Source organism: Myiozetetes cayanensis, unplaced genomic scaffold, assembly GCF_022539395.1.
Source record: "Myiozetetes cayanensis isolate MyiCay16 unplaced genomic scaffold, myiCay2020 scf17, whole genome shotgun sequence".
NCBI lineage: Eukaryota > Metazoa > Chordata > Aves > Passeriformes > Tyrannidae > Myiozetetes > Myiozetetes cayanensis.
Window position 1 is genome coordinate 2,009,025 of NW_026087378.1, and position 25,582 is coordinate 2,034,606.

General features: G+C 43.0%; 1 protein-coding gene across 1 annotated transcript in view; it reads right to left on the bottom strand.

Moving 5' to 3' along the window:
* Positions 1–476: 476 nt before the first annotated feature.
* Positions 477–25,582, bottom strand: part of WWC1 (WW and C2 domain containing 1) — a 65,947-nt gene continuing 40,841 nt past the window's right edge. Inside the window, exons 8-23 of the mRNA XM_050311978.1 lie at positions 25,252–25,325; positions 20,148–20,390; positions 18,587–18,676; positions 15,755–16,293; positions 11,523–11,631; positions 9,669–9,749; positions 9,100–9,186; positions 8,197–8,389; positions 7,256–7,408; positions 6,608–6,708; positions 5,718–5,865; positions 4,879–5,043; positions 3,663–3,755; positions 2,588–2,818; positions 1,713–1,834; positions 477–1,208 (exon numbers count right to left, since the gene is read on the bottom strand). Of these exons, the coding sequence (XP_050167935.1) occupies positions 1,142–1,208; positions 1,713–1,834; positions 2,588–2,818; positions 3,663–3,755; positions 4,879–5,043; positions 5,718–5,865; positions 6,608–6,708; positions 7,256–7,408; positions 8,197–8,389; positions 9,100–9,186; positions 9,669–9,749; positions 11,523–11,631; positions 15,755–16,293; positions 18,587–18,676; positions 20,148–20,390; positions 25,252–25,325 (2,496 nt within the window). The 3' untranslated portion in view covers positions 477–1,141. The remainder of the gene's footprint in view (positions 1,209–1,712; positions 1,835–2,587; positions 2,819–3,662; positions 3,756–4,878; positions 5,044–5,717; positions 5,866–6,607; positions 6,709–7,255; positions 7,409–8,196; positions 8,390–9,099; positions 9,187–9,668; positions 9,750–11,522; positions 11,632–15,754; positions 16,294–18,586; positions 18,677–20,147; positions 20,391–25,251; positions 25,326–25,582) is intronic.

Consider the following 25,582-nt stretch of genomic DNA (forward strand, 5'->3'; position numbering starts at 1 on the left):
TGGGTCCCTTCCAGCTCAGGACATTCCATGATTCCATGAAATAAGTCAGTTACAGCATTTCATGTGACACAGCAACAAAGTCTCCAGGGCGTGATGATGGCGAACATTCCCTGTGAGAGCGACGAGCACAGGAAGACGTTTGGAACAAAGGGGCAGGGACTGGGGTTGACAAAACATCCAGTGGCTCTTACCCAGCTATGTGCAAAGTGACATTCTGTACCCAGCCAGGGAGCAGTGAGTTACATCTCTTAACACCTTTAGTAAAACCTGTGTTTAGAACAAAAGGAAAAATCCCAGGAGCAATTTCTTCCAAGGTTTATCCACCAGCTACCTCTCAAAAATGCCTGGTCTGAAGGACATACAGAGGAAGGAAAAGCTATATGCTTCCAGACAGTGACAGGAAAAAACCTCAATTTAGGTGCCAGGGGATGAGAAGATTCACACAAGACAAAAAGCAAGAAGGCAGGTTTGTCCAGAAAGGTCACTTTATTGGAAAAAACCTAATATGGACTTTAAACCTGCAGCCCTCCTCCCACAGCAGTGGTTTCAATGGGCTCCCCACGTTACCTTAACAGACCCATTACAGACATGAGCTGCAGTACAAATGTTAAAAGTGCAAGTATTCTGAACTTCACACCTACTTTTATGACCTGGCAGGAAACACAAATGCTTCACAGCTCACAGAGAATTCGTTCACAGCACTTGGGAGTCCAAACTGGCTCCCTGCATTCCCCACAGGGTACAAAAGACATCACTGAGAGTCCGATGCAGAACATCATAGAAGGTAGGGGTGAGGTTCCTTCAAATTCATTTTATTGCAGTAAAACCTCTAAAAGGTAGAGCTGTACAAAAAGTCTAAACAGCATTATTTAAGAATAACAGCACCTTACGCTGCATTTGTTCTTATTTAAAATTCTATTTCCCAAAAATACATTCCTAAATATACAAACTATACAATCTTGTCACTTTAATGCTGGTTTCTGTGATGATATAACTTTAACCTAAAAATCTTCAAAACATCCACATACTGACAAAAGCTCTAATATACAAATGCCTTGGTACCTTCATAATACCACATAAATAACTTCAAAACCCAAACTGCATTTGTAGAATTGTCCGGAAAGCAAATACTTTATGGTGATCACACATCGTCTGCAGAGAGCGTGGGGATGTTTATCCTCGGCCGTGTGAAAAATGCCATTTTCTCTCTAAAAAAAAAAATGATCAGTTGTTACTGCAACAGGAGTCTTGCCAGAAATGTCCATCATCCCCATGAGAGTTTATCCCACCAGCTGTTCCCACAAAGGAGCAGCAGTACATCCTCCCTAAACCTAAACCTCTTAATTTACTTACCAGGCATGAGCCTGCAGTTAAACTCACAACACTGACCTTACCAGAAGCCATTTCAGAAAAGCTCTGGGTTTTTTCCCCTTCCAGATCTGTTACTCGGGGCAGCAAAGGGCTGCTTCTGTGTCAAAGAACCTGCTGCCAGGTGGGGAATGATTTGGAGCACTGCTGGTTGCTTTGATCATGTGCAGTGCTGCAAGGGGTTTCCCTGACTCTCAGACCTTATACTTTGATATAAAATTACAGAAGTTCTTATTAACATTTAACTACTTCTGGCAAAGATCAGACTTCCTCGTCAGCATCTTAGTTATCCACAGAATAATCATGGCAGCAGTCCATTTTTCCTCCCCTTTACCTCTAATTACCTGAATGACTGTACTTCCAGAGGCTCCTTCCGACTCTGCCCTCGCAGCCTGTGGACATCCTTGGCAGCAGCTCTCATCATTTTATCAGCCTTTAGCTCACACTTGTGTTCTGTTTTTTGCACCTAAACAAATAATAAAAAAAACCCAAAAATAAACGTTTCCAGGAGGAATTATTTTATCCTAACTATCTCCAAGTACAGCAGTATTTCAGCTGGAGGTCTGAGGGGCTTGGAAACTGTTGCCTCTGGAAATCATGAGCCACAGGAGCTAAACTGAAGCTTGTCAGCTAACCATTGTAACGGAGACAGCTTTTTATAAGGTCTTCTTCCAGCCTTTGGTGAGAATTATGGGTGCTATCAGCACTCTCTTGGTGTCTTCTTGATATACCTTTAAAGCCAAAAGATCAGTTCACACAAGAACATGTCACCCCACGTTCCTGCTGTGCCCCAAAAGCACCTTGCACCAACTCCCTGCTGCACCTGGTGCCCTCACACCTCAGTCTCTGCCTGGTGTCAGCAGAGGTGCCCAGCCAAGCCCAGAAGCTGGGAAGGAGCCCTGTACACGAGGGAGGGTGTGATGTAGAGTAAGTTAAGTGCTAACCACCACACACCACACCTGCTGCAGGGTGGGAGGCTGCCCCTGGCAGAACAGATGGCTTTTGTGACCCCTCCTGTGGGCACCTGTGCTAGGGCAGGAAATCTCTGTGCTGCCAAATGCCATGGTTCAGTGCTAACAGCTTGATGGAGCCCTACATGGAAGGCAAGAGTGACTGGTGCTGAGGCTTCCTTTTTTTAGTGATGGTCCCAAGTCCCCTGTTTCCAAAATCCCATTTCCCCAAACAAGTTGAATGAAACCCAAAGGCAGGTGTTACTCACTCGTTTCTCCACCAGCCTCAGCAGCAGCCGAAACCTCTCATCGTCCTTCACCCACTGTGGCAACTCTTTCTCACCCTGACTTTGAGCTTGTTCCAGCTGTTCCTTCAGCTCCCTCAGCACCGAGATTTCCTGAACCAGCTGGTCGTGCCAGGTTTTCGAGGCTTGCAGGTCCAGCTCCAGGTCTAGGGAGGTGCGGATCAGGCGCTCTGTACCGAAGGACTTGACTGAAGGCTGGAAAAGAAGGGGTGTATGAACACAGGGGGAAGTGTTCCAAGCACTCCACCCAAGAAGTGCCAAATACATCACAAGACCCATTTTTCAACCATCTCTATTGATCCTGCTTTCCAGCCCGTCTCAAGACAGAAAACACGAAGTCTTACAGGTAAGTGTTTTGATTTCTGTGTTTCCACTAAAGTTCTTCCTTGGCAGCTTCTCCAAACCAAACCAAACCAAACAAATCCTGCCTGCACACCTTGCTCCTAAGTTTAATGTCTCATCTTCAGATGAATCCACAATGCTGCAGAAAAACCTGTGATTGCTTTTGCCAGTGACATGTTGCCTTCTGCTAGTTTCAAACACAAGCTGTCCCAAGAAAACCATCTCCTTAGGAGCTCAGTATCAGTATCCTGGGGGAATTTTAGTGATTGCCATCACAGTGGGCACAGGGATTCATTCTGTGCCACGGAGTCCCTACAACAGGGTCACCTGAGCATCTGAGACATCAGTCTCCTCACCCTCTTCCCCAGCTCCTCACATTTATTGTAAATACTTAAGAATCTCAAAACAATAAACACAGCAAAACTGTTTGTGCTACTTCTTGTGCTCTGACAAGATGGAAAATACTAGGAACCATCTTCCTAAATTCATTGTTCTAAATTAATTCCAACTTAAATATCGCTGTCATATTCTATTATGTCAAAGAATCCTTGAGAGCCTCGAGAGACACAAAGAAAAGGTTGTGAATGAAAGCATGTGGCAATTGATTTATGTTTGCAAATTTTTCCTTTAAAACACTTTCCTGGTTTTTGCCAAGTGTCTGTGCCAGAGGGAAAAAAAAAAGTGGTGATGTTCTTACCCGTTTCACTCTGACACTTCGTCTCTCCATTGCATTTCGAACGAAGGGGGGCTTTTTGGATAGAGTTGAACTGTCACTATCACTGCGATTCAGCTGAAAAGGAACGTGAAAACCACATATTTTTCATGAAAGAAATACAAGCAGTGCATACACACTGTTATCAGTGAGACCAGAGGGTTCTTTAAGTGGCTGTAAGCAGAGCTATGGAGTTTTGTGAAAGGCCACAGCAGACACCCCAGTCTGAGTGTGTAACATACGCTTGGCATAGCCAGATCCTGCCAAAAGCCTTGAACTCTGTCCCTTTTTGGGAATAGTGTCCCTATTTCTACACAGTCTAAGTTTAGGTATGATATGGGACTCTACGCCACTACTGCTCTTCTTCTGTGCAAGTAACTAGCCTGGGCAAAGAGCCTAGAAAAATAAGCTCTAAGTAGGAATAATAATAATAATAATAATAATCTTTTCTAGCATCTGTAAAACGTGGGACTTCTTTATTAGAGATTTCTCTTTTCTCTGGGCAGGAGAGAACCTGCCCAGCAAATCTGCCTCGGCTGTGTTAGGAACATGCTCACTTGGGACAGGTCGTGCATGATAAAAAAATGCTTGCTTGTTTGCCAGTTCTACTTAAAAGACGAGTTATTTATAGTTTATTCTGGCCCTTCATTCAGGAAATAATTGTGAACACACATTTCAAAGCAGAGGAAGTGACATCTGACCCAACACATGACCTGTTCAGTTACCTTCAGACTAAGCACACTGGCAACTTTGAGGCTTCTACAGTTTTTCTGCTGACATTATCAGATACTTAGCTTTCCATTTTTATCAAGGTTTCACATTCACCTCATGTAAAGTCAGGTGGACACAGCTAGATCAGTTCAAATTAGCACAGAACAGTCTTAAAGCAGCAGGAAAGAGTTTGGATATGCAGCCTATTCATCACTGTTTTACAGCAGCCCTTCTAGGTCAGTTTGGGCATCTCAACACGCTGCATGTACCACAAACATGTGCACATATGTATATTATAAATTTGTGCTTAATATTGTTATTTCCAGGGAAAGATACTGTCTGGGAGGTGAGGACAGAGCAACTTCTGAAGCCAGAGGGGGAGAGAAGAAAGCACTGCCATGTTTCTGTGAAAAATTCAGACTAAGTGAACACGGATATGACCCATTACAGAAACCCAGCATTTACACCCTCAGGGTTGCCCCTTCCTTACCCGACACACGTACTGACTCTGAGGTCCTGGAGAGAAGGTTTTGGAGCGGATGATGGTGCTGCCTCTGACAAACTGAGTCTGGGGTGGGTTGGCTGCTCTTTTGTCTTTCGGACGAACCACAGTGGAGGACTGTGCAAGGCTCTCTGTGTTGGTCTCTTTATCCACCTGGAAGACACACCCTGCAGTGTAAGTGCCACCTTGCCACTGTCCCCATGACACACACCCAGGGCTGTCTGACAGCCACACTCTCAGTCCCACAGATGCTGCATTCAGACCCAGATATTCCTTAGCCCTTTCCATGCAGGGTGTCCTGACACTTCACTCCTGGAACTCTGGCAGCTACATGGACCGTATTGCTCCCTAAGGGCTCCACATCCATTGATTGCTGTACAACACAATTGATTCCAACGAGCTTTGCCCGTGGATCCAGGACATCCTTGTGACCTGGCAACCTCACAGAGAACAGAGGTATGATTTTAAAGACCATTATCTTGCTGTGCATCTGCAGCAAAGATCCAAATCGATGTGTAGAGAGCACGTGTACAGCATACCTTTGACTACAACTACAGTCAGAACTAAACAAGGTCAAAACCACTGTCACATTAATGAAAACAGTTTTCATGAGCAGGAAAAAGAAGGCATGAAACAACCCTATACTAACTGTGAGACAAAAATGGTCACATAGAGTTATTTACAAAGATTTTTGGGTAGATACAACATTTAATCATCAGTGATGAACTTTCAAATAACTGCTGTAGCCTTGCTCAGTTCAACAGCAACCCAGTCAGATGAGCAATGGGTTTATCATCTTTCTGTTCAAAAGGCCCTTGAGACTGTACCTTCTCTGCTATTTCCATGTGCAGCTGGGAATTCAGACTTTCTTCTGTTTCCCACAGAGATTTTCCAGCACAGAATTCTTCCTCCTCCTCTGCTTCATTTTCACTGATCTCATCCTGTTCTTCTGGATCAGGAACCTCTTCATCTTGCCTGTTAGGAACAGCTTTGTTATTGAACTGGCCTGTTGTGGCCAATACTGGTGCTGCAGCAGGAGTTACCTCCTGTAAGCTGCTGGACAGAAACACATCCCCAAGGCAGCCAGAGGATTACACAAACATCGGCTTGAAACTGGAGCGAAACTGCACCAGAAGGCAACATTACAGCCCAAAACTTGATCCTGATCTGACTTCAAAAGAAGCAAGCTGAGGGTTCAGCCATGTGGTCTGGCCTTAAGGTGAGTGCATCTTGAGGGGAGCTCTCAGGATGCCATTAATCTCAGTTAAAAAGTGTGGCTGGACAAAACTGAAGCATTGTTTTGACATCCTTTTTAGCTCATTTGAACTCACAGCAGGCTTCTCCATCAACCCCGTTGGCCAGGCTTGCTTTTTATTTCAAATGTTGGGCTTCATTAATGAAATCTGAGTCTAAACCATATAAACAACAGCCAAATTAATATTCAGGCACTTGCACTATACAGTGGAGTTTTCAGGACATCCACAGAACATTGAACAAATAACAAAATTAGCATAGTGCTGTTGACTATTTTCAGCATTTATCAGCTTTGTTCTCATTTTCCATGCACAACCTCCAGAACAGAAGAAATAGGATTTTTTCACCAAAACAGAGACAGAAGAAGCCTCCCACAGCTCAGTATCATCTGCTCTTCCTCTGCACATGGATACCCAAATGCTCTGATCGCCCCACAACACTAAGATGGTGGGATGGTACCTACCAGCTCTCTCCACTAGTTAAAGTGCTTCTGCTTTCCTCCAGCTTCTTCTCCACAGCTTCCAGTTCAACAGCTGTCTGCTCTAAGAGTGCTGAGACAGAGTCCTGAGGAGAGCAAGAGGCTTCTTGTGAAGAAATGACTCTCACAAACTGCACAGTGCCCAGCCTTTCAGGTCAGAACAGCCCCTGCTCTCCTCCAGGGGCAGGAGGGAGCCCTGCCTCGTTCCAGCAGCCCATTGCACATCCAGTGTGAGCCCAGCCTGTGTGAGCACGCCTGGCCCACCTCCCCCAGCACGTGCACGTGAGCAGCTCCAGGCTGAGCCTGTTCCATGCCATGCATGTGCAAAGGTAAGGCTGGATCTCGACTCGTCCAGCAAGTTCATCGCAGCAAGGTGAACGGCCTGCTGGGCAGAAAGGCAGAGCTCACACATCACTTACACCAGACCAGGCACCACATCCCTCAGCTGCGTGAGGAGCAGGTTTCAGTAAGTATTTAGCCCAGGACAAGGGCATATCTGTAATCAACATGTTTATTATTTTGTTGCACTAAACATTTTTAAGCTGTAAATATAAACACGTCAGCCTTCCCTTCTCCTCTACTCTAACAGTCCCTCTTGCTTAGAAGAAATTTGATTAAAGCAGTTGTTCTTACTGTTTTTTCAGTGCAGGGTACTTCAGAGTGGCTGTTTCCTTGTTTATTTTTCCTGTGTTGCTTCTCCTGATATTTATAACTAAGGAGGTTATACCACCGGGTTGATTTCTCTCCAGATCTACATATTTCAGCAAGGCTAATTTGTGCTCCACCCTATTGAGAGAAAAAACACAGTTTCAGTGTAATACTAAAATGAACAACTACCACACCAATCATAAGAAGTGAGAGTGGAGATCCGGGACTTCTTGACTTTGTCAAGTTTGGCAAAAAGAAAAATTGCCAGTTTATCTCATTTTGACATCACTAGTAATGCTTTATTTATGTTTATTTTTAGCTTGTCTAGGGCTTCCAAGTAACAAGGATTTTACTACAACAGTGTACAAGAATCCAGAAGTATGAACAGTGCTACTGCAGCCAGGATAAATTACAGCCAGAGCTTCAAAGAAAAAGAGAAAAGAACAGGAGAGGAAGACTCCCTTTCAAGAAATTTGCAAGGCTGACAAAAGTCACTGCCCAGCCCCAGATGTTTTAGCTTGGTAGATTCCATTCCTCTTCATCTGCCTTGTCATTTTTTACTGCATTACATTTAGTACATAACCTGATACATTCAAACCCAAAGTAATTGGTTCTCAATTACACTACCATAAACGTTTCCAAAAGGAAGAACAATAGTTAGAGTTTGACATCAACTCATGAGAGAAGAAATATCCAGTGGTCTGACAAAGTCACCAGTAGTTCTGTAACAAAACATTTATCTAATAATTTCTTATCCTGATCAAAATTGTTACTGCAAAGAATTCTATGTGGGAGAGACCATATAGCTAAGAATTACCAAGAACACTTATATAATAAGAAATTACCATACTTCAGAGTGTAACATTCTCTCTAACTAAAAAGAGGGAACAAACAAAAACGTATTAAGACAGAGCTGAAATACTAACCAAACATTCCTCAAGGTGAGACTTATCTACAGTGCAAACATCGACCCTTAAAGTCTTCTGGCGCAGAGCCGGGTAAGAGATGGAAACCCAAAACACTTCATTGTACACAAGATTGTCTGCAGCTTCCACCGGTCTGGTGCGGAACAGGCAGCTCGTGCTCTCCGAGCAGGGCAGGACAGCCACACGGATGTTCCTGTGGAGACAGCACTGCAGTCAGGGCTGCCCTACAGCTGTGCAGCTCCACACATCTGGCAGGCAGAGCCATCCTAAGCACTGTGGACACCACTGTCCTATCCTATTCCCTGGAGGATCAGTCAACTGAGAAAAAAAGGAATGTCTCGTCACAGCGTCAGAGATGGGAAGTGGCAGGAGTTGTCACAGACCCCGTCCCTCTGATGTAATCAGACATCGTGGGATCACGTTTTACATGGTTTTTTACCCTGTGCAATTTGTCACACCCTTCTGTGGGTGGAAACAGCAAAAATGAATCAAATTTTTGTCGGCATACAGCTGAATTTAAAAAAACTTGTGTCCAGAATGAGTCTGGTAGAAGCTGCACATTTTCCCACAGCTGCATCTGTGCAGGTGTCCAAGGAAGAGCTCTGCAGCAGAATTAGCACCTCCTCTCCACTCGGTGCAGTTGCTACAATTAAAAACCTCACCAGCTAGTGCTAATTCCAGGCAAGTCTTTTCCTAGCAAATACAGACCTTTTGAGGAAAAAACTGCACCTTATTTCATTTTACAGCTTTATTAGTTGTTAAGTGTTGCTATATATAACAAAGTATAGAAACATTTCAGAAAGGGTAAATATTTAGGAGTGTGAAAACCATAAGCCCATGTCAGTTTTATTCCCACTGGGATCCAATACAAATATATCAACGGTGTTTATATCACCCACTTACACTTTTTGATCTTGCTGTAACAGCAGTGCTGCAACATTACTCAGCTGGATGACCAGTATTGCAAATTGTTTATTTTTGTCATCATATCTGAATGGGAAAGACACAAAAAAAGCGTTATTGTTAGAGAAGTCTGCCTTGTACTCCATGAATGAGTGTTCCGCTTGTTTCATTAACACAAACGACATCAAAAATTTAAAAACAAGACAACACTGCGACTGCCATTTACTCTCAGCAGTTTTTCCCCCACAGGCTGGACACTTAAGGACACTGCAAGCCAGCAAAAGGCTTTCTCCAACCCTGCACTCAGTGCTCCCATTGCTGGTTTGCATCCTCATAACACACTAACACCAGCTGCTTTCCAGTGACATGAAAGAGGGTAACTGGTCCTAAGAACCTCCTGGAGTCGAGCTTATTTCTCAATTACACCACCAAGAGGGCATTAGTTAGTTAATACAAATAGGACAGGATAAACAGGGTAAGAAAACAGCACATAAAGCACTATCTTTTAAATCCCAACCATCATTCTTTTCCATTGGAAGGGAAATCCAATAAAAATGTGTCACGCTTACCTCATTGCAATTTGCACTTTAGCTGTCCCCACTGCTTCACTGTCATCACTGTCAAACACCATCACTTCTGACACACATGGCCTGAAAGGAATCAAAGACAATTAAGGACTTGATTTGCCTCTTATTGAAGTGTTTGCATTTAGGTGATACAGGATCTTTTCCCTGCCATTCAGGGGTTGGGTATATGGATTTTGTACAACTAGCAGCTAAAAGAAAGCCCATTTAAGAAGTAAGTGCAATCAGCCTTAGAGGTATGTATTACAGTGCTTATCAGCAGAAAGTCATATGTCTTGCCTCTTCACTGCCAAAAAAAAAAAAAAAAGCCACACAAAGACTGCAAAAATAAGGCAGTGGGGGATTTTTAAAGGGTTCCCTTGACTGATTTTAGTAAAAACGGCTGACTGCCCAGCAAGAGAAATAAGACTTAACGACTGCAATCCTGTCCTGAATCATGACAGCAAAAATTCTCAAGTTTTATTAGATTTAAGTAATTCCTTTGTTTCTTTAATGAAATCAAACTTTCTTAAGCACATTGAAAGTGACAGAGTACACCGACTGGTCTTGCTGGAAACAGCTATTCTGCATCATTTTCCTCCCAATGTATTCCTCCTCCAAACTTTTATGCACTGAAAGTCCCCAAACTACACTCATTGTCTAATTGAGGCTATGCTGTAGCACACGAAAACAGGATTAGTATTCTTCTCTTCTAATTATTTTCCCTATTACTACCTAGCACTCTCTTGGATTTCTTTACTTTTCAGCTACAAAGGACACATGGGTAGCCCATCCCACCTTCACCATTTGGAACAGGCATCAAAATGACACTGAAGTCACCACAAAGGTTGGTAAATTGACAACCCAAACAACACTAAATAACATCAGACATGTGAGTGTGCATGGGATGCCTTCTGTAATTGCCACATGCTATCCTTCCTCCCTTCTCCACAGAGCTGCCTGTCCCCTTGAGGGGACACAGGGGCCCTGAGACACCCAACCGACTGCCTGGGTTGAGAACCACGAGCTCTAATTCACAGAAGCATTGCACTTCCTTGTCAAAGCGAATTGTGCTGTAAACATAAAAATTACTCATTTTTCTAGAGAATTGATGAAGATAACGAATGGGGGGAATATGAGATGAGCAATTTTTTGCTTCTGCACAGTTTTGTCTTGCAACTAATGACCCTCAGTGCTAAGAAAAGCAGTAGGGAAACCCATGTTAGGTGCAGCCAAACCAGGTACCAACAAGATCACTGCCTTCCACTGAACTTTTTTCAAAGCTCCCCAGGCAGCTTCAGCAAGCAGTATGGGAGGTCCACAAACCCAGCAAGAGCAGTGACTCCCAGCTCCAGTGACAAGTTTTGTCCTTAGAGGGACAAGTCCTGCAGGAGTCACATACTGGTTCCAAGAACTTGGGAACTGCATCACGGCACGTACACATCCATGAGGCACTTCAAGGTGCTTCTGCTATTTTCCTTAGACATCCCAAATCCCCTCCCACTGACTGAGGGCTGTCACTGACAGCAGAGTGGCTGATTGAGAGGAGGGGAACTTTACACCTGCCAGATGGCTCCGCTACCCCCGCCAAGGCAGCAGTCACAGCTTACCAGCACCTCCACAAACAGACCAGCTGTTCAAACAGCTCCCTGTGAGCTTGCTTTCAGCTATTACAGGAAGCATGGGTCATTTTGATAATCAAATTCAACCTGCTCATGGATTTTTCAGAAGTATTAAGAAATCTGAGATTGAGAACTTCAGCCACCGAATTACAAAATAGGCCATAACCAGCAGTATTCCAGCTGACTCTGTGCAAAGCTGAGTCATTGGCTTCGTCCTAGGGAGAGATCTGATGTCTACCTTTGTACAGACGCCTCGTATACCCCGCTATCTCCAGCAACAGATTCATCAGACACTGCAGCTGACACACACGCCACCTTCAGTGCTGTCCCTCCAGCTGTATTTATACCTATCAGAAAAGCACAGAGGAAAACCAAAAGCAGGTGTTAATGAAAATGAAACTCTCTGGATAAGCAGCAGCTTTTTTTCTTCTCCTCCCTTCGAATAGCATTTTTTCCCCCCACCCAAGTATTGTTAAGCAACAGGCACATTTCTGAAGACAGGAGAGGGCACGGGTGGGGTGGGCTGAGCTCGAAAGCGACCATGGACTGAGTGCACTGGGAGTGCCCGACTGCCCTGGAGAACAGAAAGCCCCAGGAAACCGTGAGGAACAGCCCGAGTGGTGGAGGTGAGAGCAGGGCTTCACCACACAGTCAGTGCCCATTTAATCCTTGGGTCCTGCAGCAGTGTACCCATGGGCTGAGGTTACACACAGATTGTGCTGAGTGTGCTACAGCTGCCCCAGCTCCTCCGTGGGCACAGGTCCTCCCTTGCAGGCAACGTGGGGAGAGGCTTTCAAAGCCCTGGAAAGGCAGGGAGGTATCCATAAATCCATGATGAAGAAGAAGCAGAACCCCTCAATTCCAGTGAACTTATAAATATGAACCAATAAAACAAGTCACCCTTAAGCAGGTAGCAGACCTTCTGGTTCAGCCACACAGAGAGCAGCTGGGCTAAAGCTGCTGACCAAGCTCTAGGCTAGTATGGATTATGTGGAGAGGTATATCCTGCCTGAAGAATTTATGCCAAGTTTAGCTTCAAGGAGGGGGAACAGCAGAAAAACCACCCCCCTGACTACCCCTAAGCCCAAAAGGACAGAAGGCAGGTCCATAAAGACCAGGTTAACTGGCTGAACATGGAGAGAAAGAGAGATTATAGGATTTAAAAGAGCAGCCACGTGCAGGAATGCAGGGAAAAGGAGATGGGGAAGAGAAACCAAGGAAGGTGAAGCAAGGAGTTTTGCACAAAGGTGTTATGCAAATTTCTTGTGCTACAAAACGGCCCTGGAAACTTCTGCAAATTCTGCACCTCTTCACTTGAACGTTTCTGCAAAGAAGTTTTGTTCAAGAGTCTGGAGAACTCCATCTGCCAGCATGGGTAAGGAGTGCTGGGCCACACCCAGCTCCTAGATGTCCCTCCCTGTCAGGGCTGTGGAAAACCTGCTCCCAGAGTGAGGAGGTGCCATGTGTCACCCTGGGAGCAGCTGTGACCCCGCAGCAGCAGTTGCAGTGCACTCCTCTCCAAGGGGCTTTTGTTTTTCAGCAGTGGTCCCTCTTTCCTGTAGATTTAGGAAAGCACGTGTCCCCAAACTAATACATGGTTTTCATCACATATTTTCTTCATTAAAAAACAAGTTTGAGTTTTGATTGGTTTTTTGGGTTTTGAGTTTTGTTTTTGGGGTTTTCTTGTGTTGTTGGGTTTTTGGTGGTTTTTTTTTTTCCTCACAGTGTCACAAAGCCACTTTAAGAATTAAAACCAGCTTTGAATAAACTGGTGGAAAACGTGTGCAAGCTCAACACAAGAGTTATGGAATACCATAATGGACTTGTTCCACAGCCAACAGTAGAGGGTGCTACAGGTAACACCAATCCATTGAGACACCTGTGCCATTTGGTTCCTTTTATCCATGGATTTTCTGACACTACCAACCAAATGGGATTTTCCATCTTGGTATTCCCATAGAACCATTGCAGAAATAAAACGACCAGACCTTTTCCCCATAGGCCAATCCACATAAATAGAAGTTAGCATCTGTAACACGGTAATTAAACAAGTGGATCCATTTAGTACTGGCATTCACAGTTTAATCCATCCTCCCTCCTGCCCTGTGCAAGGGCCTGGCCCCTGCTGTGCTGGAGGTGCGTGGGCAGAGGCAAAACTATGGTGCTTCTTTCCTCAGTGCTGCTTTGCACCTCCTAGTCCATGGTTTTAATATGAAATAACTTCTCCCCTGCTGGCTGATTTTCTAGATCTAGGTTGCTTGACTTCTATACACCACTCAGAAATGCTGCTCTGGGAACACCTTTGCATGAGGTTTCCTTACTGGGAAAGGCATCACAGGTTGGCCTCCACACACTTAACCCTTTTTTCTCCTTCAGTTCCCACTGCCATCTAGTCCTTTCAACCCAAAAGCCTCATTTTTTACCACTTCTGAGCACCTCAAGGCCAAGAGAGGTGAATACAGAGGATGCACAGACCTCAGCAATGAAGTGAGTCTCTGTACAGTGGAGTGTTAAAGTGTAAACCTGAATAAAGGATGAATAGTTCCCTGAAAAGGATTCATCATGCAGCTATCCTTTTCCTTGCTGTTTTTGCAAAGGACTTGGAAGCTCAGCCCTGCAAGTCTTAAGCCCTTTCATGCAGCTAATTAACACAAAATTTGGATTTTCAGTTTTTAGCCTTAGGTCTCTGAAGAGGTACCACACTAATAAGAAAGTTTATGGAAGAGTTCAGAACTGACTCAACTCTCTTCCGTATCTCCAAGCAGGCAGATAACACTACCTGTGTTTTTCCGCCTTTTTTTCCACTCAAATCAAGAATATAAAGTTTGCTCTTCTCTTCCTGCCATTTTCCCTTCCATGGGCTCTCCTGGAGACACCACGACAAGGCTTTGAAGAGCCATGTCATGCACTTTCCTCACATCCACACCACTTAATCAGAGAATGCCGGACTCTTCCAGATCCCAGGTTTTCCTAAATCGCTCAGTTATTCTTCAGGTGAGAAAGGAAACCTTATTTCAGTCCCAAAGGTGGCAGAGGTTCTGTTCTAACAGAAAGACAAAGCAAATCCCTCAGATATATACTGCTGAGCTCTACTTAAAGAACACGTGAGCGGGCTTTGCCCAGGACTGACCACCCCAGATCCAGCCACTGCATTTCCAGTGTTACACTGAAACACTCACCCCCCCCTCCAAAATGCCTGAGGAGTAAAACCTCATCTCGTTATTGCCCTGAAATAAACTACTTATGGTGATTATTTTGTCTGCTGACTGGCTAACAGCAGTAATCACTTAATCTGCTTAACACCTGAGCTTTCACTTTAACAGCCTTGGCAAATCTTGAAGAGCTAAAAAGGTTAAAACTAATCAGTGCCCAGTTCTAATAAGAATAATTAGTGTTTCCTACTCAAATGCATAATATTTCTTGCTTGTAGGAAAATGGTAGCTCAAAGGGGAAGATTTGCACTCGTGTCTTTTATTGTGTTTTAAATAGTGTCAGCCTCCTTAATGCAGAAGGCAGTGATAACATGGTACTAGTTCCCTTTACTTGCACAGGCTGTTCTATAATCCTATGAAAACAGAAACAAATTGCACTGCTGGTTCATAGGACTACAGCTTGCAATTTTATATTGTCTTTAAAGCTCTTCCTCACTGCAGCTACAAATCCAGTCCTTTCACTCACTGGATTTTACCCAACTACAGCCAAAAAGGCCCCAGCACTGTGCCCTGACTGTGCCTCCTGCTTTCCATCCACCATCCTAAAAAAGGATGAGCCCTGCCCACCCACCAATGAGCCATATGCATATATGAGAACATCCACTATCTCTAAATGTCTTATTTTATCACACTCACAATCTACACACGTTTTTGTTGCTAAGAGACCACCCGCCTCAAAACATCAGAATTCAAGCACAGCCTTGACATGTCTGCTCAGCTGAAATTAATAAATTCATTGCCACTGATTTACTGGGAACCAGAGCAAGATCTTATGCATTCCAAGCTAGAAGGGAAGGATTATTACTATAATTTCTTAACTATTAGGCTAAATGGCTTTCCCAGCCCTCCTCAAAAGCTTGGTCAAAAAGTTTGCGTCAATATGGCATTATGTGCCTCCCAGACCCAAAACACTAGATGACATTCTGAATAGTTTGGTGCCAAATTAAACCAGGAATCCCACCACAACCACTTACATGTGCACATGAAATCCCTGTGAGCTGTGTACATGTGTGCAAGTACAATTAAAACACATCTAAATACAGGTTTTTTTGAAAGACTCACCAGATCAGCAGCATTTTTCGTGTACAAATTAAAATACCAACCCTTCCTCCCAAACAAGACAGAACTCACAGCTGAAAACACTTTTTAACATAAAGATACCAAGATGACAGACAGCTTCTGAAACACTTGCTTCTCAGTGCTTTATGAACTACATTAAAAATAAATGCATGCAGTGCTTGCAAATCTTTTACCATACCTTGACCTAGATGTTTATCTCCTGCTCTAGGCTCTTCCAGCCTACAGTTGCCACTCCCAGTGTTTAGGGTGAGTTCTGAGAGATTTGTACTTATCTCTGCATCATCAAAATCCATATGGCTTGAAAAGGCATCACCACTTAGGAGTGGGTCTATCACCAGTGGAGAGCAAGGTGGAGATGGAGAAGAGAGAGAGGACCTTGGAGACAGCGATGTCATGGATTTTGGAGTACCAGACAGGGATCTCAGAGCCTGAACGCGACTCGTGGTATCTGCTTTTTGAGTTTTTGCTACTTCGTTTTCGTGAATAGTGGTGATACAGCCCGATGGCCTAAACCCAGTGGCTCCTTCCAAGAGCAAGTCAAGCTTGTTCTGATATTCTGAGTCCAACTGCTCCAACTGCTCCAGGTGCTCGTAGTAGAGATCAGTGAAACTGGCCGAGGTGGATGAATCTTGGCTGGAGGTGGCAAGAGATCCTCTGCTAGATGCGAGAGAGCCAGGGCTGCTGCTCGAGGAGAGGGAAAGCATGCTGGTGGAGAGACTGGGGGAAACAAGTCAGAAAACCATTACACTGTAATTTCTCCTGAAAGCACTGGAATGTCACCAAGCCCACAGGTTTTGCTTTGTTAGCTCAGGCCATATGCATTAGTCCCCACAGCAATCCAGAACCACAGCCTACGCAGCAGGAACATCTCGATAAAAACAGTAGCATTCATACACATTTTTCTGCTCACCATATCAAACCCACAAGTGTCCTTGTTTAGCCAAAACAACTCTAATGAACAGCTTCAAATCAATTAAAATTAGTGACACCACCCTCCTCCCGCATCTGTCTGGAAAACCTCTATGGTTCCTGTTAATCTCCAAAGCACAAAAACCAGCCAGGCCCATGCAAGAAGATGAAGTTATTGCAATGAACTGTCTGACCACATGGAAATTTTCTTCCATTTGCCTCAATTTTGGATCTGCAGCCAAAACACAATATCACAGCTGCCTGGAACTGGCCCTCAGAGATCACAGCAGCCAGCAGCTCCCAGAAAACTGGCAGGGTTTACCTACGTGAAAGACTGGTTCATGGAATACAGGGCCGAAAGAGCAAGGGAAAGAGTTGGGGCTGGGCTGTGAAATCAGCTCACACACATTACTCATCCCTAGAGTTCTAGGTTCAGAACATAACTGACAGCAAAATTAATTTTAAGCAGGTGCTGTACAGAAGTCTGTTCAGATGAGAAAGCCCAGACAACACAGCACAGTTTTCTGCTCAGAAGACCCAACAAATACTCCAGTAGTGACTACAACATGTATCATCCCTTATATATATATATATATAAAATAAAATTCCATTAAAACCAACACTCCTGCTCTGGATATTAAAGACCTTGCTCATTACTGACCCTCACTTCAGATAGGGATTAGCTACTGAAAAATCTCTGCATATGTATAAGTGGCTTAAGTTGCCCCACTGAAAAACAGTGAGATGTTAATAAGCCTAATAAATCCTTATTTATTATTTATGGGGTAAAAGCTGGAAGCTACATTTGTATAATTATGTCCCTGACCTTATGAGAAAAAAGGCAAATATGCTGCATTTAGTATAATTTTGGCACAAAATATCTTCTGCATTTGTATGACAGATGTGGACTACATCACATTTGGTCCAAAAAGCTTCTGGATGAAATATAACTGAAACATGAGAGATGGCTTTGCATATTGGCAATATTTATAGATCTGTCAAGGTCTACTAATTTTACAGCTTTTCAGTGTATTTCACTATGAAAAGGGAGGGGGTTTTAATTAATCCTTTCCCTATCAAAAATCTGTGCTTGACTTCCTTTGGTGCATAGCTTTGGATGCCAGACATTTTGCATTATGGGGTTAATAACAAACACTTATTCTTCTGAAGGAGCATGCCAAGAACACTGGGCACATGGTTAGGAAGAAATTAGTTTCACATGCTTCTTGGTCACCTCAAAAGATCCCTAATCAGCTAGGTGAAATGAAAATATGATGCATTTCCACTGCATAAAAGCCTCACAGATTGCTACTCTCCATGGTGGCTTATTTACATGTCAGTCTTGCACTATGATTTCTTTCCAGTCTTTTCGGTGTCATCTTCACAAAATCAAACAGAATCCAAGTGGAGCAGAAGCTACAAACAGAGTAAATTCAGTACACACTGACACGAAAAACCTCAAACAAAAAAACCCATCAAACTTTCTTGAAAATCAGAACAACAAAAACACAGTTTTAGCAAAATGATGATTTGACCTTACTGCCTGCAATTTGCCTGGAAACAGCAATCCTGTGCTTTTCCAAAAATACAGCCTGAATTACCAGGCCACATTCTGACTACAGAAACCTTATGGATCACAACAGACTCAGGGATATCTCAATACACTGTCTGCATTGCAAGCAACAGCACATCTGGAATTAATTTAGAGAAATATTGTCATGACATTCATACATGTAGTTGCATTACTAAGATCCACTTCACTTGCTGTCTTTAACATACTTTAATTAATATAATACTTCAGGAATTCAAACTTCAGTGAAAAAATCTCAGCTATCCTTGGTCATCTAAATGTTACATGTCTGAAGTAGAAGGGACTGTGCATGTTGTCAGGCAGAGGCAGCTATTCAGGTTATTCAGTCCAGTGAAAAGCGTCCATCTAAACTGATGTATGACCCTCGAGGCTTCTCTTCCCACTGGCTACACAGGGCTCTTAGGTCACTACTATAACTGAAAGGCCTTTCAGCCCTCTCAGCTGGGAGATGAAATTGTTAGCAGAGAAAGGCAGTTCAAGCACCTACAGCTTCTGGAAAAGGTCACCTACCTTTTCAGCTGGGTGTGCAACATTGCAACTAATCGCGTTGTTTCTTCCAGCTCCCGGACAAGCTGATTCCTTTTGCTACTCAACTTCAATCTAAGAGAAGACAGAAGAAAAAGATGAGCTAAAGCAGCATTTACTATTTAAAAGGCAGATTAAAGATAAAACCTACTTATTTTTCCCCTGTGAAATCCTACAAAAGTTAATAAAAATGCACAGTATAACAGAGGACAGAATTTGGTTGAGATGTGTAAATGTTTACCAACTTCAACAATTCTTAAAATGTGGAGTTTAATCCTGAAAACATTCACAAGAGGGGAAAATAATTACAGCTAGTACTATAAGAGTTAATGTTTCGAGGATCAGGCCTCGAAAGTCAGGCAGATTTTACTCACTATACATTATTGCATTCCTACAGTTACTGTGCTGATAAATGTAAAAATGCCTTCATTTCCTTTCACTAAGGCCTATGGATGATTAAAGGTTACATGATTTAGCTATTAACCATCTCATTACAGTTCTACATGAATTATTGACTTCAGCAACATCTCAGCTTTGTTTCACACCTGAATTGGTTTGAGACAAACACGCACACTTGGGTGCTCACACTCCAATTTAACAGGTCTCTGGACACAAAAGCCTTCCCCAGAAACATGCTATTTCTTTGGAACACTAGAACATCACCATATTCCTAAAAATCCCAAATGAAAGGGTTCATCTTAATTCCAAAAAGATTTGTCAAACCATGGATATTTCAGGCTGGTAGAAGTCTTGCAGCTGAGATGTTTACATTTTTTCCAGCATGATAAAACCATGAAAAGACTAGGCAGAAAACTGGTGTCATCTGGACACTGGCCATGTAGAAGAAATGAAAATACAGAGCCACAGAGAGAGTGAATGCAATGTGCCTATTCCATACATATTCAAGAGACTGCAGCTACCAGAAACATTGTCATAGCCACCCACGTTAATGCATCCAGATTGTAAAACACCTGTAGGCAATGCCTAATGCAGTATTCATCCTCACTGTACATCCCCATGAGATCTCCCCCTGCAACACAAGTAAAATTAGGGAGGATAGCTGGCACTTTTTACAGCTAGTTTAGATTCACAGGACACTCTGTGCGAGTCCCCCAGCCCTGTCAAATACCAGATCCTACAGGAATCAAATACAAGGATGCTAAGAACAAACAACAAATTTTAAAAATTTAAAATTCCATCTGCTGACATTTACCAAGCCTCAGACTGCACAGCAAGTGTAGAAGCTGCTGTGAGGTGCTGGCTGCATACAGAAACATTACACTGCACTAGCATTACACTGGGTTATTTTGAGCATTTCTCACGTTCCCATAAAGGATCCATCATAGGAACAACAACCTCTCGCCCACTAGGGGAGTAAGACTTGCAGGTGGGTTGTCTGGGAGATGATTTCAGAGGCCTTCTAAGTGGAGTGTCCTGGAAATCCCAGGGCACACTGCTCTGAGCAGTCAGCCAGGGGATGTTGCCGCTTGCCCCTGGGTACCTCTTGCCCAACGAGGCACACTCTGCCCTGTGCCCACTAACCTACCTCTCAGTCAGAGCTTTGCTCTGAGTGTCTCTGGCAGCCTGAAGGTCTTCCTCCAGGCGCCTCCTCTCCGTCTCCAGCCTCTCCACCTCCCCTCGAGTCCATTTTCTGGGGCTAATAAACCGCATTTCTTTCAGGAGCTCCTCCTTCTCATTAATCAGTATCAGACGGTCCCGCTCAGAGTCCAGCACGCCAGGCCAGGCCTCACTGTCAAGCTTAGCCAGTTGGATTTTCAGGTTTGCTATTCTGGAGAAGAAAAGAAAAAAAAACCACACAACAAAACAGTTATTCCCTGAGTGGCTGATCTGCTCCAGACACACAAAGGTGCACCACAACCAACCACATCTTCCACTGCCCTCAGCTCATGTCCCCATTACCAAAATGTCAAAGTGACAACACCCCTGGGATGTGCACATGCAGAATGGGTTTGTTCCCAACAGAAAATGAAGTCTCTAGCTAATCTGTAGTGTCCACCAGTCAGGGAATAATATAACAAAAGTTCTGGATCTGAGAGAAAGCAATCAGATATATTCTAGGTGCTTCATATGCCTTACAGCCAATGACCTCACAGTAGTTCGTGTGAAGAGTATCATGTGGTAAATATCTGATCTTTAATCAGCTTTATGGGAAAGAACTTTATACTCCCCATATACAATTCAGATAAAGATCAGAGGTTACTCAGAAGTTTAGGGATTCCTTTTTGTCTTTACAATGAGGAAGTTAATCATGTCTCCATGCTGCTACTGGAAAAATTCACCTGTTGACTCAACCATAAGCATTTTGGACACATTAAAGAGCTACACTCCTCTGGGGCACCCTGCACCTCCGGATGTGAGGAGTCAGAGAGACAATAAAACACTACCTAAATCCAGAGCTTCCTATTTGCACCCAATTTTAAGTCTATTTTCACTAGAAGTATCATTCCAGATTTCAGTTTAAAGTCTGTATTACCAGTCCTTCAGCATCACACCACATGAGCTCAGGCAGGAAGATGATGACTAAAAGCAAGAGCAATACAGATCTAGAATTTAGCAAGAGCTTTGACTGACAGCACAGCTTGTGGCAGGTAAGGCAGCTGCTTCCTTTGCACTCCCTGACCTACAACTCTTCATGACCTGACAGGGTGATCAGGCAGTTTGGTGAGAAACCATAGCACAGATAAAGCTGAAAAAGAATTACCAGGGACTTGCATTTCTGGAACTTGCACGGTCAAAAAAAGTCAAGTGGAAAGCAGGGAAGGGGAAGGGCAGAATGGGCTGGGGGAGAAAAATTAGAAAAGCTTAGAAGGCAAACAGGAAGAAAAAGTATTTTGCAATGTAAAGCAAGATATTTGCAAAAATAATTCACCTGACTGAAGACTAGAGAGTCAAGGCATATGTGCCCCTTCACATGATTAACTCAGGTTAATCTGTCACTTGGGTTTAGTAAATACATAAGAAATGGAAGTGAAATGCTGTGCATGTAAAGTGAATGTCCAATATTCACCTCCCTTTGAGAAGGGCTTTGTGATCTGGTGACAGAATTACTGGACCTAAATTGGGCACAACAAATAGTTGCAACCACTAATCTGGGTTCATCTCTTTCTAGAATTTGGTTTATGCTACAGAAGTGCAGGACGGTGTCGCTTCCTCCAGCAAACCAGCACACGTGCAGGCACAGAGCACGTTCAGTGCCAACCAGCAAAATCAAAGTGTTTGGGGTATGCAATAAGATGCAGATCTGGGCAGCAGCAGCTACACGGCTCCTGAATGGCCTTGAAGAATAAAGCTTTGTCTTCTGAGCTCCAGAGGCCAAGAGGAACTCGAGCCCCGAGAGAGCCTGTGAAGGATTAGGCTCACACACACTGACCTGCCTCCACCGTCACAGGAGACACACCAGAGATCACCTTTCTGAAGAGAAGCCTCCCTTTCTGTAAACCCATTTCCCACAGCAGGTTGCTTACTCTAATTAAAGTTCCATAATTGATAGATATTCAGCTCAACTATTTTTAGGTCTTCTTAAGAGCTGTTTTGTTTTTGAGTGCCTGATTAAGTGCAATACTGTGCTCCAACGAAGAATTAACAGTGGCATTAATTCATAATCCAAGAATTCCTCTGTGCATTTTGAAGGGATATGAGTCTAAGAGGATTGGCTGGCATTAATCTGATCTCTTTTGGCATACATTTGCATGGATATGGCTTTTCCACGGGAATTTGTTCTCTATGCATTTCCGAGTCTAACAGCTTTGTTAAACTAACCTCAGGTTTTACCTTTGGTAAATGATCATTCTTTTTCCCCTTCTCAGTTAAAAAGGAGATTTATGTATTCTATTTTTTCCAGTGAAGCAGCACCATTACAAAGGGAACACCTTGCAGGCACTTGGCTGAACACTCCAGAATTCACTGCCTGAGTCTGAACTGCATCACTGCAGAGCCAGGCTGGGTTGCTATGCTGGGCTCAGGTCACATCATCTTTCTGAATGGCCACAAGCTTGCAAGACTGAAGAAATACTGACCAGGAAGGTCAAGTTTTATTTCACTGTTTTCTTTTTACCTAGAAAAGGCAGTTAGATGATTTATTCACTGTCATATCACATCTTTTTTTTTTCCCCTTTACAAGGGAAAGTTAGTACTTTCTATTATTGTGCAACACAGGCATAACACATAAAATTTTTAGTCTCTTTGGAGAGTGTTCAGAACACATGCATCTCCACTGAGTGGACATTAAGATGTGTATCTACAACCAGTAATTAGCAATCCTATCTGACATCAGCCTCTGCTCTTCAGAAAAAAGCAAAACAACCAAGTGGGAGGTGTGGTCTAAAAACTGACCAGTCAAATACCCACTGTTGCAATGCTACTCAATGTGACATTAATATATTTCATTTTAGGAGATTAGAAAAAATATTTCTAAAATCCCAGAGTTACCACCAGTCACACAAAATCCAAGCTGAAAGTTTAACTGTTGAAGGAATGAAAGCAGTGCAAAGTGCAAGTGCTACACAAGGGAGTTACTACTACATCTCTGAAACTGTACAACAAAATTTCATTACATTTATGCTGCAGCACCCAGGTTTGGCACTTAAGCTGCCCTGTGCCCTTTTTTGCAGGTTTTGCATTATGAGCTTTAGGGCTCTCCTGCTTTAGTGGTGGGGAAGGGAACAGGTAGAACTGTGTCCTGACAGTTCTGGTGTAGTGAAGGTCAGCAAATTATTCACCTACATCTGTGCCTTTAGTCTGGCCCACAACAATGGGTGTAAACAGAGTCTGCCACAGTCAAAAACATCAGCCTCTTACAAACCAAGTAGTTCTAAACTAATTAATACGGGATCATCTTGATTTCAAGCCTTCAGTTTTACCTTTCCACAAAATGCAGAGCTAATAAGGCACATGTATTTTCACCACTTGGCTCCTTCATAGTACGTGTGAGGGCAAAGCACTTACTCTTCTTTGAGTTTTTGGAACATTTTAACACTGCTGTGGGGACAGGAAACACTTCTAACATCACAAGGAAGAATTTTCACAGGAACAGAAGGTTCCTTGTGAGTCACTATATCCATAGTATTGTTCCAGCTTTCAACCAGTTGAGGTGTTTGTTTCTGCAGCTCCCACTAAACACTGTGCCAAAACCACAGTGCTCTGATAGCTGGAGATCTTTGCATTTTAGCATCAGTTATTCATATCCATTCAGATCCATCTTTCCTCATAATAATGTTTTTTAAACTCTGAGAAAAATCTATAGCTAATCTAAGACAGACATGGGGAATGGGTATCAAATATTCTCTGATTGCAAGATGTGTGCATGCCCTTCATCATTACTTCAAATGAACTACTGCACTGCCTTTATAAAGTTCCAACTCTTTTTAAAGAGCATATTGATTATATTCTCAGATTTGCCACTATTCCCTTGCCCCTCCTTGGAAAAGATACAGGCTAAAGTAAGAGTACTCCTCTTTAGTCTGAAGATGTAAAGTCAGTGTGAACTAAACTGCAGTCTTCAGCAAAGCTTAAAAGTAACAAGCAATTTTAACACAGAAAAATTAACCACTGCATCTGAAAGAATAATATTTTTCATGTTGTTTTAAAAAGTCACTGCATGATTTCAGTGTCAAGGTAGTTTGGCAAATCTTGGACTGGTAAAACAAACAGTTCTGATGAAACTGCTCTACCTAAGAACAAAAGTGTAAATTTGTGTCAGAGGCAGCTGAGCACACACAGTCTTTGACAACTGCCACAGACAGAGATCAGATTTTATGCCACTGAGAAACATTGGCCTATTGGCCGTGCCAATATACCAAAATGAGAACATTTTGAGTAATCTCAGCCTTAAAGCTCTTATTTCTAATTAGAGGCTGGAGAAAAATCCTTCTCTTTGCATATATCCCAGTACAGAGTGTACCAAGCATCTGAACTTTGTTATTCTGGAATTGCAAAGTCCCTCCAGAGCAGTTAAAAGTGAAAAAGTCACCACCACCAGTGGTTACATCACTGTAAGGACTAGGCCAGCCAAAGTCTAAATAATAATGCTTGGTGGTTTTTCATTTAACTACATAGTTGTGTTAGCTATTATCTATCAAAAAAGTAAAAGCTGTAAACCTTTGGCTTAAATTGGCCTGTTAAGTAGATAGACTTTTTTTTTTAATCTATTCTCCATTCATCTCAGATCAGAGGGCAAGGGTAAAAACTTACGTTCTTACAGATAAGCTTTGGAATTGCAGCCATTGACCATATTTTGATATGTTAGGTGTTAACACAAAATACCTTTCTCCTTATCAGCCTTCAAGCCATGCAAACATTCATTTCATTTTGAATAAGGTAAGGACATGCCTTGCAGTATAGTCTCCTTATTAGGAATGAGGAAGCATTGGCAACAGGTAGCAAAACCACTTATGTCCCCATAGGCGTGGCCAGACTGAATTCTTCATGTATTAGTCAGGTCTTAGTAATTTCTAGGATGGTTATTTATTTCTTGAAAGATAACACTGGCCCAAAAAGCCTATTGTCTCACCGCCTCAAAAATTACCATATTTATTTAGCAGTAATGCTGGGTTTCAATCTGGTGGCACCTTTTCTAGTGAATTATCCTCAGAATAAGCTGTGTGTGACAGCCTAAAGGTCCAAAGAATTACCTTCTCTTTGCTTCTTCATACTGCAGGCGTAATCTCACTTTCTCAGCCAACTGGTTATTGCTGCTGGTAATAAACTGAGACACAAAACATAACATCAGCAATTTAGTAACCACTCCTCTTCTGGTTTTTCCTACTGAAAGTGATGAGGTTACAAGTGACACTTGCTCTTGTCAAACTCATTTCCTAGTTAAGCCAATCACAGAATAGGAGCACACTGCCTTTGATTATATGTTTTCATGACTTCTTCAAATACTTGAAACCCCACAAGATTAAGAGGCACTTTTTGGCCTAGTTTATCAGAAAAAAAGTAAATCTACCACATCTATCTTGG